At 46.2% G+C, this 23,930-nt stretch overlaps 2 protein-coding genes across 5 annotated transcripts in view; one reads left to right on the top strand and one right to left on the bottom strand.

Moving 5' to 3' along the window:
• Positions 1-331: 331 nt before the first annotated feature.
• MEIOC (meiosis specific with coiled-coil domain) lies at positions 332-15,249 on the bottom strand. Of its 3 annotated transcripts, none has more exons than XM_061475973.1 (9): positions 15,113-15,248; positions 13,795-13,901; positions 13,565-13,690; positions 12,864-13,021; positions 12,629-12,733; positions 9,288-11,142; positions 7,514-7,648; positions 3,563-3,743; positions 332-1,259 (listed from the first exon to the last, which is right to left on the bottom strand). In XM_061475973.1, exons 2-9 carry the CDS (start codon positions 13,810-13,812, stop codon positions 1,036-1,038), a joined length of 2,802 nt encoding a protein of 933 aa, XP_061331957.1. In that variant the 5' UTR covers positions 13,813-13,901; positions 15,113-15,248; the 3' UTR covers positions 332-1,035. The 3 variants fall into 3 exon arrangements, with proteins under 3 accessions (XP_061331957.1, XP_061331958.1, XP_061331959.1); XM_061475974.1 differs by having other exon boundaries at positions 13,795-13,868; XM_061475975.1 differs by lacking the exon at positions 13,795-13,901 and having other exon boundaries at positions 15,113-15,249.
• Positions 15,250-18,875: 3,626 nt separating this feature from the next.
• NSF (N-ethylmaleimide sensitive factor, vesicle fusing ATPase) overlaps positions 18,876-23,930 on the top strand; it is a 62,028-nt gene continuing 56,973 nt past the window's right edge. For both annotated transcript variants that reach the window (XM_061475909.1, XM_061475910.1), the window contains exon 1: positions 18,876-19,015. In XM_061475909.1, coding sequence (XP_061331893.1) covers positions 19,004-19,015 — 12 coding nt within the window. In that variant the 5' untranslated portion in view covers positions 18,876-19,003. The remainder of the gene's footprint in view (positions 19,016-23,930) is intronic.

Genomic DNA, 23,930 nt, shown 5'->3' with positions numbered 1-23,930 from the left:
TATAAGTGCGATGCTACAAGTGTTAAAACCCCATGTATCTCCTGAGCCACATAATACCAGCATTTTGTAGTGGTGAATAAGTTACTTGTGCTCTGTACAGGTTAAGATACACAGATAAACAAGTACTCAGAGCTGTCAAAAACACAGAGGTCAGATAAGAAGTCTAAAATATAACAATCCAATTTCAAACCAAACTAGTGAAAAGAGTAACTTTGGGAAAACCTACGTCTCAGAATGTTGTGATGCCTCTTCCAATTTTCAAGTGAAGGTATTAAAAACAGTGCTCATTATTTTTCAGCTGCTGCACAGCTTTTAAAAGGATAATCCTGTGTGCATGTTGTCTTTTGATTAGGTTTAAATACTTTAAAACGGAGGTTTCTTTTGTTTATTCCCCGAGAGCATGCCCAAATGATTTTGAACACATTTACTAAATTGCATGGTTTCACAACAGCAATTTTGTCATACCAGTAATTTAGTAGAATCCGGTGCATCTCCTTTCACCAACTTAGATCTAAAATCTCAAATTCATAAATATTTCTATTTTAAATATTTAATTTTACATGAATATTGGGTATTCTTTGCATTTTTGTCCTCCTGTTTCCAGGTTTTAGTTCGATAAGGAAACCATTTTTACATCACAATCTCATCTGACACTGACCAGACGCCCTGTTAGACTACAGTCTTTAAGAATCATTATTTTAAAACCTATTTCCTAAAGCAAAACTAAAAGAAGTTATCAGAAGTATTGTACACCAGGGGTCACCTGCAGAAGTTAAATAATGCCCTGGCTGTTAATTAAGAAATCTGATTAGTTTTTAAGTTAACATTCACCAGTTTGGCTTTACAATATTCTGACGCTGCCATGTGAACAGTTTGAAGTAGAACCCGAGAGCCCTTAATGCAAATTCAACTTCTTGTCAAGATACAGCTTTAAATAGGAATATTAGTTCAAAACTTTACAAATAATTAAAAAGAACGAGTGTAGCATCTCTCACACGTACACCCTGTGGACTGTATTTCTGGGTGCAGTGTTCCTTAGCGCTTGCTCACATCAGCCCTCTGACCCGGGATGCTGCTGCCATCTGGGTTTTCACAGGCTTTCTCCTCAGGCTGCTCCAGCTCCCGAAGTGTTTTCTCCAGGTCCGGTTTTCCAGCTGCAGATTTGGGTAAGGTCATCTGGAGTGCACACCACAGAGTCGTACGGGCTTTACGTGTCGCTACACTCATTTCTTTAATTGCCAAAGCCAGAGCAAACACATCTGCAAGGAGGAAATGGCAGTTTAATCTTTCTCAGACAGGACAGCAGCAAGCACTGTTTGGGTTTGATTCATGCTGGCACTGCTAAAGAGAGTAAAACTTTCAGGCCTTTTTTAGTGTCTGGTTTTGCCTGTCTCTCTGTAAGAGTTGAATCTGAGAAAGCACTGATTTTTGTGCCCTCATACAAGGAGGTCTACAGAATTTAGGTACTCGCTTTGTTGCCTACTCTTCAGTAGCACCTAAAGCCTCATGGTCAGCTCTGCCTTTGAAAGTGTTCCATGTACACGTGTACTAAAGGCACTGCCCACCCCTTCCTGCCTGAGCTCATTGTGAACCTTCACAGCAACCCCTCCATACCCACATAGTGGATCCTTTGCCCATCTTACCCAAGAAATTATTTAGGCATGTGAAGGAATAGCCCATTTACAGCATTTTACTGAAGCCTACAGATCATGTTCTGCAAACATGTGCCAACCCCCACCACTTTAAAGCAAAGATTAAGGTGGTGCAGTGGTCCATTTATTCAACAGCAATGGCTTCATGCATAGATAATGCTTTGATTTTAATTGCAGGCTCTGTGAAGAAACAAATTCAATGCCCTCTTCTAGGCACTGGAGGTTTCAGCCAGAGTTTGCATGGGCAGGGGCACACTCGCTCCCATCAGCTGGGTCACACTGGGTGGTGCTGTGCTGCACAGAAAGCACATGTGCCCTTGACCCCATGGTCAAACGCTTCCACGGAATTTGGAAGCAGTGGGAGACTTTAAGTCAAAGTCTGCTCATGCTCAGCAAGCACGACTGCAGTTTCCTTTTACTGCACAAACCTGGCACCTACCTTCAACTCATGTTCTTGGGGTCACAGTTCCAGGTGAAAGCATGGCCCTCCTGGGGGTTCGCCTCAGAAAAGGGCAGAATTTAGAGACCTACCCTTATTACCACACCATCCCTCTTCAGTAGCTCATCCTGCTCTCACTCCCTGGGCTGCCTTCTGCAAAACCCATTCTGAGACACACTCCTTTCATCTGCCAGTGACCACCCCATTCCTCTACAGTGAACACTGCTAAAGCAGCTGGAAGGAGTGGTATAGAAAACTGATTCAGGTGACTGTGAAGAATCACCATGAAAAGCCCCTTCTCCAACACAAGTGTCAGCCACCCAAAGCATTTTAGAAGGTAGTGTCTAGAAGGGTAACTCCAGAGAAATAAAGGACAGAATAAAGTGGAAAGATGTGATTATCAGGTCCTGTATTTTCAAAATTCCAATTTCCATACCAGGCTTTGTGGAATGAGGAATTGACCACAGGAATGGTGTCATCTGGATTGCCTAGAAAAAGCTAAGAAACAAGTGACCCTCACACAAATGTGCCTGTTAAAGCTGGGAGATGTGGTTGCCATTCAGGTCATTACAAGGGAAGAAGGAAAAATCCCACAGTAATAAAGAAGAGTTGTTTTAAAGTCTTTGGCTGAATACAGTGCCAGAGGGTTAGAGACATTAAAAGGGTCTTTTCTTCCCTCAGAAAATTACATGAAACATCTGTATCCTCCTGAAAGATCCTGAAAACTAAATCTGTTTACTAAACAAGTCAAATCATCTTCAACTGAGGTAAAGAGAAGTAAGAATGATGGTGAACAGGTGAAAAAAAACCCTGCTATATTGTACAAAAACATTCTGATGAGTATATTTTTGTGTATCCATTGAAAGTACAATTTGTATTTTATGCCTGCCTATGACATAACATGCTTGAAGAGGAAATGCATTTATAATGCAAGGCCAGCTTGGTCTCACTGCAAAGATTCAGGATGGAGCTACCAAGAAAGTTCTACACATACATAAAGACAGGGTGAGAGGGGTACAAACAGGTACATGAGGGACAGGGAGAAGAAAGTGGCAATAGCTGAATATCATAATAGCTTTGAGCAACCTGGTCTATGGGAAGTGTCCCTGCTGTGGTAGGGGTTTGGAACTGGATGAGCTTTAGGTCCCTCCCAACCCAAACCATTCTGTGGTTCTATGATTCTATGCCCATCCCCAATCCCAAACTGCATTACAAAGAAAACCCCACTACCTTCTCATCTCTTGCTGATTTATTAGTTGAATAAATGCACTCCAAACTGATTTAACTCGATGATCACTACACCCCAGTTTTAGCATCCTCTCAAAACCATCATCTAAACCCCATCAAGCTGTAGACACTGAAAAATAAATCGCAAGTTTATCAAATAACCCTCATACTTAACTTTTTATACACTTGCAATATGTGTAGAACTTTTCAGCTACCTTATAAAAGTATGTAAGCATAGTTATACCTCTGTCATCCTGGCATCTGGGAGCTCCTTGCCTCTGTCGATTGGAAGCATTTACAATTTCATCTTTTCTACGTGACTGCACTACATGAATTACCTCCAGATGTTTATCAAGAGCAGTGGAAATGTTAGCATGAAGGGGAGAACTGCGAAGGCGCTCCATTTTTCCCAGTAAAGTCACAACCTAATGAACATTTTTACATGTTACAGGAGTTCAAACTATACTCATCTAGACTTACAAGAAAATTAGCTAGGATTAGAAAGATTAATGATAACCATTATTTTCTTTTGAAAACAGTTCATAAAGTTACAGCTGAAGTGGTTTTAAATTCTTACCTAGTTTCTTCTCCAGACCTGAAGCTGTAGAATACCTGGGTGTGCACAGCACAACAGCAAAGCTAAAATAGCCAAATATTAGCACATGCAGCTTACTAGTTAATAATAGATATATACAACTTTGAGGCAAACACATGACGGTGGTTTGTTGACAATGTGCACTCCTCTGACTGAAGACCACTGTGATCCCCCCTTCTCTCAGTACTGCTGCAGTTACCTGGGTGAAAACCAATCGCACAAAGGGCAGCCAGTGTTTGCCCAGATGATCTCTTTGTGCTGTTCCAGTCTTGGTTTGGATTTGCTAAAGCTGCTGTGGAACCTCATCTGTTGGCTGACTTTCAGAATGGATATCCAACACTGAAGGAGCTCTTTTAGAGAATATTGAGCACCAGCATTCAGAAATACTTCAGTTTTGTTTAATCAATTCAAAGTCTGCACTGGTTTATCTTAAAACAGTAACATTATTATGTATTTCCCATTGATAAGCCATTCCTAAATGATGATTCACAGACCACTGAGGAACCTGGTTGCTAGTCTGCAGAAAGAGATATAACTAAAAATTCCAAATTGTAATGTTCCTTGGGCAATGGTCATCCACAGGTTAAAAAAGAAGAAACACAGGGTCTGAGAGCACAGTGCAAAGCAAAGTTCATGATGTTTTCTTGCAGGAGAACAACAGTAGACTTCTCTAGAAAAATAACTGGCATGGAGGCTTGGAAACCTAAGAAAGGGTGGCTAGAAAGGTGTTTGAAGCAGGACAATTTGCCCAATGTGCCCCAAGTATCCTCAGAGCAGGCTGTTGGCCAAGACAGTTACTTTGGTAACAGCATCCACAACAGCAGAACAGAGCAACCACTCCTTGCTAAGTTCTTTAGAGTGCTCCAGCAGGAGCAAGCTCCCACTGCCAGCCCTGTCCTGATCAACCTGAGGTCTGGCAAAAGCCAGTGGGGTGGGGAAACACAGGCAGGAATAAAATGAACAAGTTACTGTGAACAACAACCAGTACAATCAAAAAGTGACATTTCACATTGGTAAAGAAACTGAGAGTTTATAAAAGGGCAGAGAGAACTTCACACAAACAGCTGAGGAATCAGTCACTTGGATAGGAAGCTAAAGCAGGTAAGATTGTTTAAAATCCCTAGATTTGTTCCTGAAGAAAAAGCCAGATTTTAAGGAGTGGCACAGTGGGATTGCATAAGCAAGTGAAGCAAAGTAAGATGAACCTGACATAATTTTCCAGCCTTGCTTACTAGCACATCCACAGCCACAAAAGGACTTAGGTTCTGAAGACCAGGCTTTCAGGTACCTCAACCTGATCCAGTGGCATCCACAACTGACAGTTAAATGCCTACATTCTTTATACTAAGCCTGGGAGAAGTGCCAGGCAATTAAAAGCAAAATCTACAGCAGTCAGCAAAGCTCAAATGCTTGCTTTCCCATCCTCTCAGGTCTTCCAGAAGTTTATCCTGCACTCCAAAGAGACCATTCCTTCCACTCACAACTCAGAGGAATTAACTGAACCTGCCCTCCTCTTAAAAAGCACAACTGATCCATCCCTTTTGGCTGCCATGGGGCTTGCCAAGTAATTCAGGTCCTTCATTGGGAAAAGCATCAAGCCACCAGTGATGCTGAGGCTGACTGCTGGAGGCTCTCAGCCACAGACCCTGCAGTCTGGAAGCAAGCATGCACCATGGGGTAAGGACTGACATTTCAGGCCCAACTCTGATGACTGTTTTCACAAAACTGTATTTGAAACAGGAACTACATAATGTACTCCCCAGCCCATACATACTCTCACTACTAGAAATAAGCTCTGATTTCCTCTCTCTGGTAAAACTCCTTTGCTAGTTGAGAATAAAAGAGCTTTGACAGGACAAGCTGAATGTCCAGACTCAGCATCCATCAATGTGTGAGACATTCTCCAATTACAATGGAGCTTGGATTTGCATCTCCCCAGACATGAGAGAGATGAGATACAATCTATAAAGATAAGATCCTGGTTTAAAGCTTGTTCTTTGACTATTAAGTGGTTGTAATAGCTACTGATGACATAGCGAAGGAAGCTACTGTCACCTCTCCATCAGCTAGGCTTTGCTCTGGAAGTGAAAGCAACCGCAAGTTGAAGTCTCAAATGAGAAAACCAAAGTAAGTGTGTGGCCACCAAGAGGGTTTAATTAGATGCTCCATACTATGAAGATTCAGCCAGCTCAGCTTCCACTTGAACCTCTAGCAGTTTCTCTTTGGCTGCCACTAACTGTTTTGCTGTTAGACTCCACGTTTGACTGCCTCTCTGTGCTTTTGAACATTCTTAAAACTACTTTTCACTTGCTACCCAGCAATGGTTTGAGGTTCTATGCCCTGAAGTTTGGTTCCTCAAATGGCCAGATACGATTAAGTCCTTTTTCAGATGCAGTTTTAAAGTACCAGGACAAGGACAGGCAAGAATTCTGAAAGCGGAAACTTTGTAACACTGCTCTTTTTGGGGTTAATGAAGCAGTAGTTTAAAGAGTGCACGCTAAGCCTATCAGTAAGCCTTTCACCGTACTCTCTACTCAGCTGTACGACCAAAGCCAAGCAATTGCACAGAAGAGATTTCAGCAGGCAGCAAGCAGGCAGGGCTCCCCCGTGTATTTCACCTCTGTGAGATTGGTAGGGAACATGGCCCCTACCAGTGTTGCTCGGGAGCAGCCAAGCTCAGCAGTACTGGTTCCTCCAAGAACTAGCATTCCTCAGCACAACAGCTGCTGCCTTGAATCCTACATCCCCTCAACAGGGGCAGGCTCCAGGACTGCGCTTTCAGCCCACGTGTCTCCTCCTCCTGCAGCATGAGCATTCTGGCTCTGGCTTCTCAGCCTCAGAAGAGGCAGATCAGACCCTTGCTGTTTTGCTGGCAGCTCAGCTCCTGCTTGCTTCCTCCCTTCGGCCTCCCTTGCAGAATTATGTGCAGGCTGCTGCCTCACAGAGCAGCATGATACTGTGCACTGGCACTGTCATTTGGCCACAGAGCCGCAGACAGCTCCAAATACATTGGCCGTGTCTGCCCTACAGGTTATAGCTGTTCGGCTTGAGCAGCAAACTAGTAATGTAGAAATTCAGGCTGAAGTTGCATCAAATAACCATTCAGCATGAAAAAAAAATAATACAAGACTCTCAAGCAAATATATATATCAAAGTATTATAAACGTTAATTAAACTGCTTTTTCCATCACAAATACCTAGTGTAACACAGTGTCTACAAATCTAGGGTGACCATTTCTCTGCTGAGCTACTCAAAACAGAAGAGCTCAAAATGCACAGCGTAGAGCTGTGCAAGCAGTTTGGTTAGCTGACTGGATTGTGGCATCTCATGCATGCTCCTGTACTAGAAGCTGCAACCTCCTGGCATGTAGGGCTGTAAACGTGAGCTGCAGCCACTCTGCGGGTTCCCTGGCAACAGCAGCAGTGAACCTGGAGCTGCAGGTATTCTAGCAGGGACTGCTGAAATATTCCCTGCATAGCATTTAAGAAGAAAGCTATTTTGGGAAAAGCTGCTCTGATCATCTCACTTATCTTATGCTGTACTTTAAGTTCTGTCTGATCAGTTCAATAGGTGTTTTTAGTTTGAATCCTACAACTCACTCTGGCTCGTTCACGAAGCTGATCCACAATTAAGCGATCAACTCTTGATGGGTTTGATGTCAGTCTTGGAAGTGGAGTGTTGTTAGCACTGGAAACCTTTTTCCCTTGGAAATTCTTAGCAAGAGCTGATTCAGTCTGCAGGAAAACAAAAGAATAACTCCCTAAGAATGTAAGCTGTAATTGTGCTTTTTTACAGAACCAAGAAAAAAATATCAGATAGACAATTTCTTCCCTTAGGGGTTGGATTTTCTGTTCCTTTTTGGTAGCTAAGGAGGATTCAGGCATTTGGGATTTAACCATTTGGTAAGACAATCACCTGTTACAAGTGAACAACTGCTTTACTGAAAGCAGTTCAACTAAAGTAATGATGCCCCAAAAAGGTGTTTCAGAAGTGCTATGTCTTCTCACACTCTGTACAGCCTGTACTAAATAAAATGGAGGAAAGTCAGAATTACCAGGCAAGAAAAGATGGAGCATACAGATGTGGACCTCGCCCACAAAATTAAAAGCAAATTGGTTAAGTCAGCAATTAACCTAATTTTGGTATATTACTCAAGCTACAGAAAGCTTGTTCCTTGTTAAATTGTTAAAATGAAATCATATTTTATTTAGCCATCAGAAAATGACTTTGAGTCCTGACTGCCAGATTTCAGATGCCAGTCTCTCTCACTCCATTGCTCTGTGGCTCTGGAATACCTGCAACAACACACAGCTAGCTGAATCGAGTTTAAAATTGCATTTCTTAGACTGTTTTGTGGTGGTCCACATAAAGCTGCTGCCTAATCATCCCCACCACGTCCCCCTGCCACATGTGGCAACTCTTTTGCACTTTCCCACCCAAGCCTAGACCCCAGGCTCTCCTCCTGAAGTCAGACTCTCCCTGACTCCTATATTTAACAGCCAGCCTTTGTCAGGAAACACTCTGGCAACTCCCCTCCTGTGTTACAGCCCCTCACAATGATGGGTTTTTTTGGTGGACCAGCACAACAGAGCCTCCTCAGAGCAATCCTCAGCCAAATGCCTAGCCCCACTATTTGCAGGTGCCTTTGCTCCCGCTTCTCTCATAGCTCCAGCTGGCATTGAAATTCAAACCGAGCTGAACTGGGGACATAAGTCAGCTTTTACATGCAACAAGGGTAACATGAAGCACTTCCCCTGATGACCAAGAAGGGCAATTGCTCTAAGTAGGGCTTCATATGCAGCTACATGAAACTTTAGTTCAAGTGTTTTAGTATTACCCTTTCTTCAGCTTCAGTTTCTGGGGGAGGGAAAAAGAGCCCCTTCAAACATATCTTAGGTTTAAAACTTCAGGGAAACAGGAGGTGAGAACTCCTCATATAAAGAACTAAAAGGCGAGGGTCTAAGAAATTCAATTAATTCTTGAAAGGATTAAAGTTTATTCCAATTCAAAATACAACTACTGGATTTGCTTTCAAAGTTTCCAGATGCACTGTACTTACTGTGTTACAAACAAGGTGTAACATGGCTTTGTTAGTCATACACACCCCAACTCTGAGACTGAAGAAGTCCCTGCATTCCTGCTTTAAGTACAACATTCTATACAATGTTAGTTATGCTCCCAAAACAGGCTACAGACCTTCAAAACTTTTGTTTTCAGTCCCAAATAGACAGGGAAACAAAGCCTTTAAACTCTGAAGTCCCATTAAACATTTAAACTCATAACAGTGAGAATTACCCGTGATCTCTAACTGGACTGAGCTGGATGAGATCAACATCAAACATGTGATATGGCATATTAATTCTTATTTCTTACCTTCTTTCTTTCTTTCTCCAAAGCTCTCCACTGCTCATAACATTCTTCCAGTCTAACATGAAGCTCGCTGGCAGGCCCACTACGGCTTTTAACTTGCTTCTGAAATCCAAATGCTGGCACAAACCCAGAGAAAGGACTCTCACCATACACCTTATCGTTAAAATAAGGGTAGAAACGTTTTAAATCATCACGGGAGAACAAGTCAGGAGACTCCATCAGAGGGACAATGGAATGGCCGAAGAGGCGACCTGATCTGAAGGGGAAGGCACCTGAGCCCAGCTGCTGATTCCGTCTGAAGTCACCCATCACGCAATTGCTGGAAAAGCTTGGAGCCTGCAGGCACATCAGGGGATTTATGGCCTTACTGTCTCCACTCCCCTGCCCGAGATGAAACTGTGCCTGAGACTCCATGAAATCCTGGTACACATTCTGCAACAGCCCATCTGCACGTTTCTGTCCTTCCAGATCGCAACACTCACTCCGTGGCTTTAACTGGAAACGGTGTTTGTTCATGTTTTCAATGATCCCAAACTGCTGAGCTGCATAATTGTCACAGAATCCATTTGGCTGCTTGAATTTCTTTTCACTTAAATACTCGATGAGATTCTCTTCTCCACTCCTAACCAGTGCCTCCATGCAAGCAGCAGACCGAGCTCGTTCTGCAGTGTTATAACCAAAATCAAGACTTGAAAGAAATGAAGGGTTATCTTGAAAGTACTTGTGAAATAAATTGCTATTTAAAGGGAAATTTGAAGATGGCAACTGTAAAAAATCATTAGACTGACCGGAACTTTTTGGAAAAGCAGGTAAATGATTATTCAGTTTCAGCAAAGGATTCTGAAATGGGGCAGAAGCAGCTGTTTTTGTTGGAATATTCATCCAAGGTGGCCTCACAATGGTCCCTGCTGAAGGGTTTGCTGCGTTTGGTAACAATGGAAGTGATTTACAGTATCCAGAATTCTGAAGATCAGACTTGGAAAACTGCTGCTTTTCCACACCATTTGCACAATCACTATTCCCTGGACAAGCTGTGAAAGATTTTAGTCCATATTCAAATTTTTGTCCCGAATCAGTGCAGAATGAAGCTTCATTTGCGAATTGTTTTTCTGGTAGAAGTCCTGCAGCCTTGGGAAATGTAAAGTTTTGCTGATCTAAAATGGTATCTTCTATTTTTTTCTGAGTTCCTGATTTAACTTGAAATAACTTAGTATAGGGTTCTGTGTCCAGAGGTGGTGCCTCAGTGGTTCCATTTACTAACTTTTTATTTTCTTGGAAGCTACAATTGTTGCTCTTGTTAGGCTTTGCTTTACTAGCATGAGAATATTCAGGGTACCTACTATAATCTGTGTTTTCATTATATCTGTGAAACTGTGGAAGGAACATTTCTGCCCGCTTTTGGTGCAACAGCGTGTCTGGTCCTTTGGGACATGCCTTCTCCCTTCCGTAAGGATAAGCATCAGCTCCTGAGTCTTTGATTACTTCTGAATACCCAGCTGGGGGCATAAAGGCGTTTTTTATGTATGGATAGTTCTGATATAAGGGTGTTGTCTTCATGTTCTCATTAGTCTGCATGTTGCAACAGTTGGCATGATCGCTCCTGGGAGGGTACAGACTCTGCTCCTCAGGGTCCAGGCCGGGAAACCCACGGTAACATTCCTCTGCCTTCTGCTGCGACACAAGGGTACCACTTTGCAAGTACTGTTTTTCAGCAGCAGATACAGATTCACTACTATAAAACCCCTGTTGTGAGGCAGCTCCAACAACTGGTCTTTTAGTTTCTGGCAATAAGTCATGGTGGTCCACGATTCCGGTTACGTTCATGGGCCATATTGACTTCAAGTTGGAAGGGCAACTCCTTGGAAAACAAGAAACATATTGTTAGTCTTATCTGTGGTGCTCCTCTCCCATTTCCAACTGCAGGAAAAGGCTTAAGAACTCAATTCTCCCCTAAATACTTTCTTGCAGTTGATTCAAAAATATCTTACTCCAGCTTCTATCCACTACTGTCATGTTCAGAGTTACTCTTAACTAGATGAGAAAAAGGATTCTGCCTTCCCTCTACCCATCCATATAACTTAGGAGCTATGTATGATGCCTTTGAGCTGCAAGTGATGTGTACACACTAAATTACAGCAAATCCTGTCAAGAGATTTATTATCTGTCTCCACCAAAATACTCCTGGTTAAGCAACAAGATAATTGTACTTCCCAAACTACCACAACCTCTCAAAGCTGTGTCCTAGCAGCCCAGATAAAATGCTTCTCTGTATCATCTTATTGCTCCAGACTTGCCTGTGGCTTACACTGCCTTACACTGCTTCCTGCAGGTACATCAAGGATAAACACATTTCCTTTCCTTCCCCTAATTACCATCATTAACACAAGACAATCAGTCACTGTCCAGGAAAACTGTAAACAGCTTAAGGAAAAAATGCAATTGTGCCTGGAAGTCATTGCAGTCACTGCCAAACCTGGCAGTACTGGAAACAGAAATCCAACCTTAACTGTCTGAAGCAAAGGGATTTATAAAGCACTCGAGCAAGACTGACTCTGTTTTCCCTCACTCCAGTTACAGAACTCAGCACATGTACAGAAGTCATTTGAATTGTCTGGGAGGACAGAAAGGAGGAGTGGTGTCTGGCTTAAGAACTGGGTTTCTTGCCTCTTACACCTAGAACACTCAGATTCAAGCAAGAGAGTGAGCCCTCCAATTATCTCAGGGATGCTGGAGCTGAATTCTTCTGTGACAAGTAATTGTGACTATCTAATAGTTTCTTCTGGTGTTAGAATGCAGGCATAATAAACCTGACATTTAGGTATGTAAATATTGTTTATGTAGCACTAACATCAAGAAACATTCATTTTGCATGCATGGAATTCTTCTCTCCTGCCAGCTCAGGGAGGCATCAAAGAATAGGATTTTGTGTTTTGTGTATTCCTTCTGTGAATTGAAATGAATTAAGAAAGAAACCTAAAATCTGGATTCAATCTTGATCTAAAAAAATATTAAAATAAGTAGGCCAAGGCATATATTTCAGGAGATTTATTTGAATAAGCATTTCCACGATGCTTATGAAGGACTTACTTTAAAAATGTCAATTAAAAAGTTCCGTAAATACCAGAAAGCCAGAAGTTACCATGTAATTTGAGTACCTAGAGAAAAGCTTTCAAGTATCCCAAGAGAAATATTGGAAGATTATGAGCAAAGAAAGGAAACCTTGATGAGCATGAGGACTTGCCAACGGCAGATGCAAAGATGACTAAGAGAGCACAGACTGAGATCAGTGAGGGTAGCTTTTAGGGAGAAGAATGCCAACAGTGCTTGCATGGCAACACACTCACCCCTCAGCACAATATGGCTGCGATTTCTCTTGCTCATCCAAGATGTTAGACACAAGGCCATATAAATCTGCTTCACTGCCATAATCATTCCTTTCAGGCTGAATCCTGAAAACAAATTGCATTAAAACCATGACTTCATTGAAAATATTCCATAAGTTAAAGTGAACCAAAAAAACCCAAAACAATCCAGCTACTCCATCAACACACACATTCTCACTCTGTCAAAGATGACTACCTGGACTTCACATTACTCTGAGCAGCAGCAGGCTGCTTAGTATCATCTCCATATGTAGACCACGGTACATATAAAAGGGAAGAGTCCACAGGCACGGAGTACTCTGACGTGGAAAGGGAAGAACTGTACGTCTGAGGTAGCTCTACATTTTCTTCATTCTGCATTTTATATACAATAAAAGTGTAGATTTTAATATTAAACACATCAAATTATCATTTCATCATTCTATGTGGAGTTCACCCTCAGAGTAACCACAGCACGAGGAGCAAGCTAGCCACATAATGCGACACAAGGCTGCAAGTAACTCCTGCTGGTGCCTGCTGACCAACACATATACACACAGGAGTGAGAATTCCTTGCCTGAAAAGCCTGCAGCAGTTTCTAGCAGATGACCACTGACAGGAATCAGGAGACTTCCCCTCCTCCCAGTCACTACAGAAAACCTATAGCCAATAACTTTTCTAGAGGAAAGATTTTCTGCCCAGTTACGTGAAAAGGAGCTTGTTTGGTTTAAATACAACATGCCTTCTCAGCTTTTAAGTGAAAAAAATCCTGGTGTTTCTACAGGGTTAAATGTTAAAGATATAAAATATACTACTTTGTGGAGCAACTGCATTAGAAATGGGTTTTGGACCATTTTGTTTACAAGCAACACAAACTCTTACACAGATATAAAAGGATTCATTTATAAGCAATGGAACCTGTGATTTGTAGCAACCATACTGCGAGGCAGAGCCTGTCATTACATTACTGAACACATCAGTCAGCCTCCCGCCAGCTTCGGCACTACTCCAGCAGCGACTGCCACCTCGGAACGCAATTTTAGGCTATAGAAAACAAGAAAAAGAAGTGGTAGGAGGACATAATTTTGCACAGACCTGAGAGCTGCAGATTTTATACCAACAGGAGCTTCTTTAACATTTTCCTTTACCTGTGGATTCTGCTCCATCTGAGTTTTCAAGGAACTATTCTACATATTGACACTGGAACATTTTCATATTTACCCTTAAAATACCCCAGCAAACCACGGAAATTCACCTGGGGTTTGGAGGCAAAAGGTGCAGGTTAGAAGGAAACCAGCCTCTGGTAACACCTGAGCTGTTCACACCATTCAGGTGCTGGGAGGCTCCTGAGCCAGCTCAGAGGAGCAGAATTACCATCCTTTCACCAGCAACAGCAGAGGAGCCATTCTGTGCATCACCAGACACCTCTTGTCCTTTCATTGCTGTGCTGATTCCACCCTGGATGCGCATTTTCAGACTTCAGGAGCTAGATTTTTGCTGTACCACACATACCAGGAGCTACAGTGGAAATCTGCCCTGTTCTGCAACCATGGGAGAACCAACTTCCACCTAAGAACCACCCCTCTCTCCATCACCAGTGGGAGCAAGGAATGAACACAGAACAGAAGCTAGGTGCCTTTTCTTCCCTCCTTCACAAGGTGAGGTGCATGAAGAAAATTTAAAGCTAAAATAAAACTGACTGGCCAACAAATCCTTTAGCTCCCAGATAAAAAAGTGATTTGTATAATACTTTAAATATTACCATAGCAGCTCACTGAAAATGCTTAATAAAGCCAGAAAAGGTTCAAGTTTCATAGGACTAGTGTTCCGAAAGTATTCTGAATAAGCACTTGGCCCTAAAAAAGATGCTCTTCCACAGCTGAGGATGAAAACACACTTTACACCTAATGTAGCTCTACAGCACTGATCTTCCTTCTCATCTACGCTGCAGTCACTCGGATGCACTCAGAGTTGTTTTCAGCCACGTTTTACACGTATGCGAACACTCAAAGTCAGAACTACGCTCACTGTGCCACATTTTCTCGTTGTTCAGTAAGGACACCTGGCACCCACACGATTTGTGATGTCAGGGTATGAGGGAACACACAGCACAGTGAGCTGGTCTGGATTCGTGACACCCCCAAACCCACCAAACCCTTCACACTCCTTTCCCCCCCAAGGAAGCCTTTCAGGCCACTGGGAATTACATTCCCGACACTTCCGAGCTATTTCACAGCACCCCTCACCACAGGCAGGCCCGGGCCGCCCCACAGAGGAGAGCACCGCGGCACCGAGCCCGGTCGCGGCGGCGGACACACGGCGGCGGCGCAGTGAGGGAAGCCTCCCTCAGCCCCGCTGGGTCACCCGCGCCCCGGCCCGGCTCTAACCGTGCCCGCTGGGTTTCTGACAGCAAGAGCCGCACAGCCCAGCCTCTCCCCGGCCCGCGGCCCATGTCTCGCCCCTCACCTCCATGGGCGACCCCCCGGGACAGCGGCTGCAGCGGCTACCGGCAGCTCGCGGCCATGGCGGGCCGCCTGAGGCGACGGGCGGCCGTTTGCCTCGCGCCCGGCCAACCGCCACCCCGCCCCGCGCTCTCCAACGGGATTGGCTAACCTCTGAGCGGCTTAACCAATCAGGAGCCGCTTCACTCCGTCACGCCTCACCGCGCCGCATGACCCTCTGTGTTCTTCACGCGGTTGCCACACACCGCTCTCACGGCAACAGAGCTTTATTCCTATTGGCCCTTCTCCGATAACGCTTGGCCAATAACAAATCAACTCGCCCGTCCCTCCCGCCAATGGGGGGCCGCGGGGGCCTTGGTCACCCGGAGACAGTGCCTCCCCCCTACCCCAAACCTCGCCCCGAGCTCTGCGTCCCGGCACCCCCCGGCACCCCCCGTACCCCCCGGTACCCCCCGGCAGCCGCCGCGGGGCTGGCACCGGCCCGGCTGCTGCGTCGGGACCGAGCCAAAGGAGTCCCGGGCCCGTCTAGCGGGGCTGCCCTTAGCTCCTGTCCCGGGCCTGCCCGGGGTCCCGCTGCCACCCGCCCTGCGGTTCCGGTCGCGGTGGGCCGAGACCGTGCGGGGGTCAGCAGCGGGGGGAGCCCCGGAGCTTGGGGCTGCCGGGCTGAAGGGGGAGCCGCAGGGAAGCAGACGGCAGAGGGAGGAGGACGACCCTGCCGGCCCTGCTTTGTGCTTTCACCGTTGCTGCTGGTTTGGACACTCGTTATATGAATACCGCGGTTTTCACTGAAAAAAGGACCAAGGAAAACCCAGAAGCCCTGAAACCCAACCACTGTTTTCACTTCTTGAGATGTTTTACTTGATGCTTCCCAAGCTGTTTATGGAATTTACAGACATAATTTTGGCTGCCACCTCTGTTTGGGTTGATCCAGGCAGTACAGGGTTAACTTCATACAGTTTGTTAGGAATTGTGATCCATTTTCCAGTTATCCTCCAGCCTCCCTGCTCCTTTCAGCAGCTGCAATCCAGTGGGTTCACACGGAGGTTAGTGGAGAGAGTGAAGGCATGATTCCTGCCCAACCTGCCTTCCCAAACCCACCTGTGGTGTGGGGCCAGCTTGCAGGCAATGTTGTGTCTGCTGGGAGCTGGAGGTTTCACTCCAGACCATAGGTGGGTTCAATAGTGAAGCCCTTCCCCACTCTCATCCCTCATTCCTAGTCCCAGTGAAGGACTGGATGCAGGGCTGAGCTCTGGGGCTGGCTGTAGGTTTGAGCTTTGTGCCCAAAGCTCTCTGAGATGCAGCCCTGTCACCAGGAGAACAAGTGGTGGCTGGAGTTCAGGTCTGAGTGGGGTGGGCTGGGCTGGGCTCCCCCTTGGTTCCAGATCCCAAGAGGAACCAGGGCACCCTTGCAACTGGTTTGAGTGAACCTTTCTTTGTTTTCCCCACCCCTTTGAATAGGTAAAAAAATGTGGGGAGCATGACCATTCCCCCCCCCCAGCCATCCCCTCAACCACTTCCCTGCAAATTCAGAGGTCCCATTTCCTGCATTTTTTTCTGCAGGAGACTCCTTCAAGGCCACAGGGCAGAAGGATATGGGAAGCTCAGAGCTGTGAGAATCACCAACATGGTGTCAGCCTAAGCTTACTGGTGGGGGTGCAGTGGCAGATGGCTCCTTCATGCCCAGCACCTTTACCTGCTCAGAGGAAAACTTCTGCAGCATGGAAATAGAAGAAAAGTTCTTATCTTCTGGAGAAGTTAGAGCAGCTTCCAGTGCCTGAGGGGAAAGGGACTGGTAAAGGGGTTTTGGACAAGGGCCTGTAAGGATAGGCCAAGGGGAATGGCTTTAACCTGCCAGAGGGGAGATTGAGATAAGCTCTTAGGCAGAAGCTCTTCCCTGTGAGGGTGCTGAGGCACTGGCACAGGGTGCCCAGAGAAGCTGTGGCTGCCCCATCCCTGGCAGTGCTCAAGGCCAGGTTGGACACAGGGGCTTGGAGCAAGCTGCTCCAGTGGAAGGTGTCCCTGCCTATGGCAGGGGGCTGGAACTGGATGAGCTTTAAGGTCCCTTCCAACACAAACCAGGCTGGGATTCCATGATGAAATCACTGTTTCAGCAGATGCAGGTTTTCACCTGTGACTCTCACAGCCAGTTTCACCCATAACAGAGGTTGGGAAGCAAATCCCCCCTGAGCAAGAACCACCTGGCGGTTTCCTGCCCAAAGCTGAGGGGTTCTTTGGCTATTTAACAATGGCTTTTCAGAGGTGTTTTCCCCTTGCAGTGATGTCTGTCCAGGAAGGGATGCAGATGGAGAAATTGCTCAGCTGCTGAGAAAGCAGGAAGAACACAGTTTCACTGTGTGAAACCAAATTTGTGCATCTTTCACATCTGCCCGTTCAGCTATCGACCACACTTCTTTATCTACCAGGTCCTGTACTCATGCACTGAGCAATCCATCACTCTTGCCTATGTTAAAATGCCTCCCCAGTTTTCCACGCACTTGGTGCTCCCCTGGGTTCTAGCTAACATTGCTACCTGCTCAAGGCAGCAAACCAGCAATTAAAGTCAGTATTAATATTTTATTATGTTGCCAAAGCCCTGCGCAGGAAGCCGATGCGACAGGTTGCTAATGCATTAAAGGTTGCTCTCTCAATTGATTTCCAGGCTGTTGAGGTCAGCTTTGGAGCCAGTATTGACCCCTGCTTTGGAGTCCAAGTTTTTGCTGCCTTCTTCCCTCAGTCAGGACCAGACCGTAATTGGAATTTCATTTTCCCGCAGAACATTACACAGGGGAACATGGCTCTGAAAACTCTGAGCATCAGGCAGTTTATCCAATATGATGTGGTCCTCTTAAGAGTGAAGCAGTGTTGCAAACAAACAACAGGAGTCGGCCCCCATAAAGATCTATATCCAGAGCCTGGCTGCTGTAAGCACTCAAACTGGACCAGGCTTTACCAGCTCCATATAAAAGCAAGAGCTGTGATGAGCACAAGACACCCACATCATGGGTGAAGGCTTTATAAGCTTTATAAGCCCCAAGCCTTTTTACCGAAGTATTAGGTTAACTCCAGCCTCTGAAATGTGCTGACGGACCAGAGTGGTAGGTGCAAGGTCTCATTATGTGTCTTTCAGGCTCTCACATACCTGTAATTTGTAGCACAAACCCATGCCATTGGTACAAATGGTACAAACCAGACGCTGTTGAATGGAAACAAGCAGAAAACAAAGCAAGCCATTGGATGTACTACTGGAGGAGGCCACAGCACCCCATCTGAAATAGCTGCTCTACTGATGCACTTCCTTCTGGAGCCTTTCTCCACAAAGCACTGCAAGCCTGCTCAGGCAGTGCTCTTCAGGACTCCATGCTAAGGCCCAGAGAAGTGAGGGCTCTCCAAGCCCTGGCCGACCCCTGCCGCTGCCGGCCCTTCTGCTGGCCGGAGACTGCCCGGAAGCCTAATCCCACTCAACCCTCACATCGCAGGGCTTAGCCCGCCGCACGCCCGGCCCCTCAAGCCGCACCTTCCCTCCGGGCTAACGCCGGGCCCGTCCCGCTCCCAGGCCGGGGGTAACACCCGGCTCCCCCTCCCCCTCCCCGGCCCCGGCCCCGGCCCCATCCCCGGAGGCGCCGCAGTCCCTCAACGCGCGCCCGCCCGCCGTGAGGAGAACCTCGACTCCTCCCACCGCACCCCGCGCACGGCTCAACCGACCAATCCCAGCACCGCTACCAGCTGACGTTCGGCCGCTAGGCCAATGAGAGGGCTGTATAGAGTCGGTGGCCCTCAGGGACCCGCTCAGCCGCGTCTCTGCGCCTGCGCTGTACCGCCCCCTGGCGGCCGCGGGGCGGGACCGTCGCTGCGGCGGGGCTGTCAGGCGGCGCTGCGGGCCGGGCGCAGCGGCAAGATGGCGGGGCGGGTAAGTGGGGGGGGGAGAGAACGGGGACGGATCCTGCTCGTCCCGCCCTGCCTGGCCCCTCCGCTATTCCCCCTCCTCCGCTTCTGCTGCTCCCTGGGCACCGGGGTGGTTCGGTGGCTTCTGGCTGCTCCCGTGCCGGGGTGGTCGTTCAGCCCTGGAGGGGTGTATGGGGTCCCCTGAGGGTGCTGTGGGGCTGTGGTGACTCACCCCCGTAGGGATGTGGCGTCCCCTGAGGGTGCTGTGAGGCTGTGGTGACCCAGCCCTGTAGGGATGTGGGGGAGCCCTGAGAGTGCTGTGGGGCCGGGTCTCTCTGGGGTGCTGCGGGGTTTGAGGTGGCTTCTTGGTGATGTGGCAGCCGGGACAGGGCTGTAGGGTTCCCTCAGGAGCGCTGCGAGGCCAGGGTGAGCGCTGTCTTGCGGATGTGAGTCAGGAGTTAGGGTTCTGTGAGGTTACAGTGGCTCGGGGGGATGCAGGGCAGGATTTGAGGGTATCCCAGGGGTGCTGTGAGGCTGTAGTAACCCCTCAGTGCTGTGGGGTGAGCTTCTAGGGCTTCCTTGGGAGCATCATGAGGCGGTGTGGGGTTGGATCGTGGGGTCCCCTAAGAGTGCTGTGAAGCCCCAGTGAGCTTTTGCTGCCAGGATTTAGGGTTCCCTAAGGCTGCTGTGTCCCTCAGGCCCTGTGGTGAGCAGGGCAGGATTTTAGGATGCCTGAGGGGTGCTGTGAGGCTGCGGTGGCCCTTCTCTCTGTGGGTTATGTGGCAGGATCCTCTAAGGATGTTGTGTAGAGGGTGGGGTGACCCCTTGGTGCTGTGGGGTTCCATGAGGGGCCTCCATGAGGCTGAGGTGCTCCCTGTTCCCATGGGGGGTTGTGGCAGGATTTTGAAGTCCCCTAAGGATGCTTTGAGGCCCTGGTGACCCCTCGGTGCTGTGTGATATGGGGCAGGCTTGTAGGGCCTCCTCTGCCCTGTGGGCACCAGCCAAGCACCATGTTGTGATGTGGGTCTGGATTGCCTTGTGCAATGGTTTTATTCCGTATTTATTTAAAAAATGAAAGAATCCTTTATTGATGATTGCTTACATAACATCAGCAAGTGGCCAGAAAGGCCTTAAAATGTGAAGGAACAGTTTTGTCTGTCAAATCACTCCATGTACTGCCCTGCATATCCCCTTTGTTTTCAGGTGTCTGTCTGCCAGTGCTGCAAGGTGCAGTTAAGGTTGCTCTCCTTGCAGTATGCTCAGGAACGCTTTACTGCTATCAGCTTGGGCAAGTCACACATTTGTTTAATGCCTGCTTCAGGCTGATACCTGCTGTCTTGGCCAAACAGTTTGGTGATTGAGGTCTTGAGGGAATAGGTTTTCTTATTGGTTTCCTTTCTGTTATGGTTTGCCTGGTGGACACAAGGACAGATGGTGCAGTGGTGTGGTGCAGAGCAGTGGGGAGAAATTTGGTGTCACAGATGAGCAGGTCTACTAGAGACTCACCTCCAAAATGCTGATTAATTGAGAAAAAAAGCCCATGTTTTGAGGTCTGGCTCTTGGGCAGAGCTTTTCTTCTGTCCCTGCGTCAGATGTGTAGTCTCCTTTCTTCCTTGCACCTTTTCTCTTCATCTCACCCTTTGCAGTTAACCCAGGAGAAATCTGTGGGTTTTTAATAGCTTTGGTTTGGGATGCTGTCAATGTCAATTAACAGCTGAACTGCCTGTTCCCTCCAGCTTGCATGTGGGATAGCAACAGCTCTCACAAGGGTGAGCAGGCAGCAGCATCTGCTTTGCGTGTGACATTGAAGCTATTGTGATCCTTGTCTGTATAAACAAGGACTAGTAGGTAGGAGAGTGGAGGTGTGTGATATCTCTAGGTATAACAAGTGAGTCTAATAGTGGGACACGGATGCTGTTCTGTTGTCAGCATTTTTAAAAGGTGCTTGAACCTGAGAATGGGGAGAGGAAGCTCCTGTGACTACTTCTGGCCTGAAACCATCTCCTGCAGTGTAATTTGGAGCTTAATCTCTTTTATTAGACTCATGTGACTGGATTTGTGTATGTATGCTTTTACAGAGAAATGAATGGCTTTCCTGAGGTAGGAGAGAGGCAAAATCTTTAATCTTCTAGTAATATTTTAAATAATTTAGACACTTCACAATCCAGCTCTCACCAATTGCTTGCTGCTGTTTCAGGTGGATTCCTCTGCTCCCTTAATTTGCTCAGTGGTAAGGAAGAGACAGTGGGTAACAGTGATTGAAGCTTATAGGAAAAGTAGTTAATGCGGATTAGAAATAATGGTTGTTTCTGTAATAATTTATTCTGTGTCTCTCTCTGCATGGGAATCTTGAGGCATACAGAGCACTAGGTCTTGCTCAGACATCAGCCAGCATCTGCTCCAGAAGCAGGAATGGGCTGAAGCTGCCTGCCTGTGTCCTGATCCCTTGGACCAAGACTGGCCCTCTGGAAGTTAACTGGTGCTGTCTGTAGCTAATTGAGTTGAACATCATTAGGAATTAGTTCTCAAAGAGATGTAGAAAGGCCAGATGATTTCTGTGCCTTGTTCCAGCAGTGTCAAGCTCTTGATCCGGAACAAGCTGTGTCTCTGCTTGTATCATATTGGAGACCTACACAGAGAAATGGTGTAGTAAATAAAGCAGGTCTGTGTGGCTGCAGCTTTACTCTTGCAAGCTGCAGGAGGTCTGACTTTCCTCAGAGGACCTCTTGTGTGCTGTTTGTTGGATGTTGGTGATGATTCCCTAGCAGAGAGACTGATGTGGTTTTCTTTAAGGAAAATTAGGGTTTTGTAATAGCTGCAACTTGTACAGCAGTTCACGGTGATTAGAAATAATGGCTGTTTTATATGGTACAAATGGTTTAAAACCTTAATTTTTCTTTATTTGCTGTTTGGGACTTGTGAAGTGGTACTGCCATTAGCCCAGTGATAGGAAATGCTTGCCTGTTTGCTTCTCAGGAGAGATTCCCATCTGTGTTGGGTTGGAAGTGATACTGGTTTCGCTCAGGTACTTATGTTGTTTGCCTTGGGGAACTGTGCTGCATCTCCTCCAGAAGAGCCTGTGTCTTGAGCAGAAGATGTACTGTGACATCTGTTGAAATCAACTGTAAAAATTGAGAGTGTAGCAGTAGTGGGAAGGGTAGTGGAGGACAGACTGTACCCCTCGATGTTCCCATGGTGCTTAAGACATCGCTGGACTAACGTGTGCTCTCTTGTACTCCTTGCAGTCAATCCCAGGACAGTTTTAGGTTGGATGGTTTGGTACAAACTTGGAATAATAAGAATTGGATTTTATGGTTGTGGGTTAAGTCTGATTCTGCTGACATACGGAATCAGCCTTCATAGACACAGGCGTCATCAGGCAACCAAAGAAACGTGTGTGAATCAGCTTAGCTTCACAAGCATCACTTGTCTTTTTTTGGTGTTTCCTAATATGTAATATGAAGAAATGGGTGTTCAGCAGCGTTTTAGGGAAATGGGAGAAAACTAAATCCAAATCTCTGTTCCTGAGATCACTTCTGCAAATGTGTATGCGTCTTGTGAAATCATCACAAACAGACTTGTATCCTTGGTCACTGCAGCATTATTTGGAAGGATGGGTTTCAGAGTGTAGTCTCTACCTGATGCAGTCATTCACAAACCTGTCAGGATGCTGGCTCAAATTTGGGAAGTTCTGTGGCAAAGAGCAGATTTTTATTACTAAGTTTCCAGATTGGCTGTCTTCAGGAGGGTTTTTGACCTCCAGGAGAAGATCTGTGAGCATTAAAAATCAGGCAAGGAGCACAGTCACTACAGTTAACAGAAATCTTTCAACACAGTATCCCATTATGCTGCATTTGAGCCAACTGGTAATAACTGCTGCTTGTTAAACCAAGGCTGAATATATAGTTCTTGAGGCACTCTTGCCCCACTGCTGCCCTGGTCTGCTCTTTCCTGTGTAAGCATGTCAGATACTCAGTTCGGAAGGTCAGATGTTTGCAGCATAAAAAGATTTAACACATTTCTCTGATCTCCTGGGATGCAATAAAGCAGTGACCTTCTATCAAAAAATCTGAAGTAATTTATGCCCTAGAGTTGTGTCAAGTCACATGCTTTTCCTGTAGAAAATACAGAAATACTTGCAAGGTATTGTGTCTTAAACACAAACTGCCTGTAACTGTGAAGTGTTTGATACGTTGGTCAGTGTCCTGGAGAGGTTGCAGCCCAGCAGTGGTGGGGTGAGCTGCAAATCTGCAGGGAAAGCAGCATCTCAGGCTTTCACAAGGCAAATTTCAGGTTTAAGGGGATATTTTTAACCTTGCTCTTGTTGCCATTGGGTAATTTTCTAAATAAATGGGAAGAAATTTGCATCTATTAGGTGTTCTCACAGTGAATGTGTCAAAATCCTGCGACTTCCATCCTAGGCTAACGCCTTGGATGTGTCTGTGTGATGTTTCATTCCTTTTCAGCATTTTAAAAAGAGGTTTAGATGAAACACAACAAGTAGCAATTCCCTGTAATTAAATGGTGGATCATCTTGGCTCATGGCAGAAATGTGAGGCAACAGACACTCCAAAACTGGATGTGTTCATTACAAACACACATATTCTGGGTCATTAATGCTTAATTGGAAGGTGGAGTTGGTGTTCTTGCTAAACTGTCAGGAAACAGCTTCCTGGTTATATGGCACAGCAGCACAGATACAGATATATCTTCTGAAATCACTTTACTTGATCCTATTATAAAGACCTGTCTGGAGGATGATGTCTCTGGGGAGAACAACCTGTTTAGATTATAGATGCTATATGATATCAGTAGCTTATAGAAATTCTCCTTCAACACCCTTGTTTCTTCTGCTCTTTTGGATCAGGCAAAACCTTCTGTCTTGGAACTAAACTGTGGTTCTGCTAACATTGCAGAACACTGGCAATAATACAGCCAAA

Source organism: Pezoporus flaviventris, unplaced genomic scaffold (genome assembly GCF_033815535.1).
Source record: "Pezoporus flaviventris isolate CSIRO_AGI_PZ_B2104156 unplaced genomic scaffold, CSIRO_AGI_Pfla_v1 ptg000091l, whole genome shotgun sequence".
NCBI classification, from domain to species: Eukaryota; Metazoa; Chordata; class Aves; order Psittaciformes; family Psittacidae; genus Pezoporus; species Pezoporus flaviventris.
Note: the sequence above shows the minus strand (reverse complement) of the source record. Positions and strands in the feature narration are given on the sequence as shown.

Excerpts from the sequence above, each read along its gene's own strand:
- MEIOC (XM_061475973.1), bottom strand. Across the intron at positions 11,143-12,628 it reads CAGCCATATTGTGCTGAGGG|GAGTTGCCCTTCCAACTTGA; the intron begins GTGAGTGTGTTG and ends TTGTTTTCCAAG. Across the intron at positions 1,260-3,562 it reads CAGATGCCAGGATGACAGAG|ATGTGTTTGCTCTGGCTTTG; the intron begins GTATAACTATGC and ends TCCTCCTTGCAG.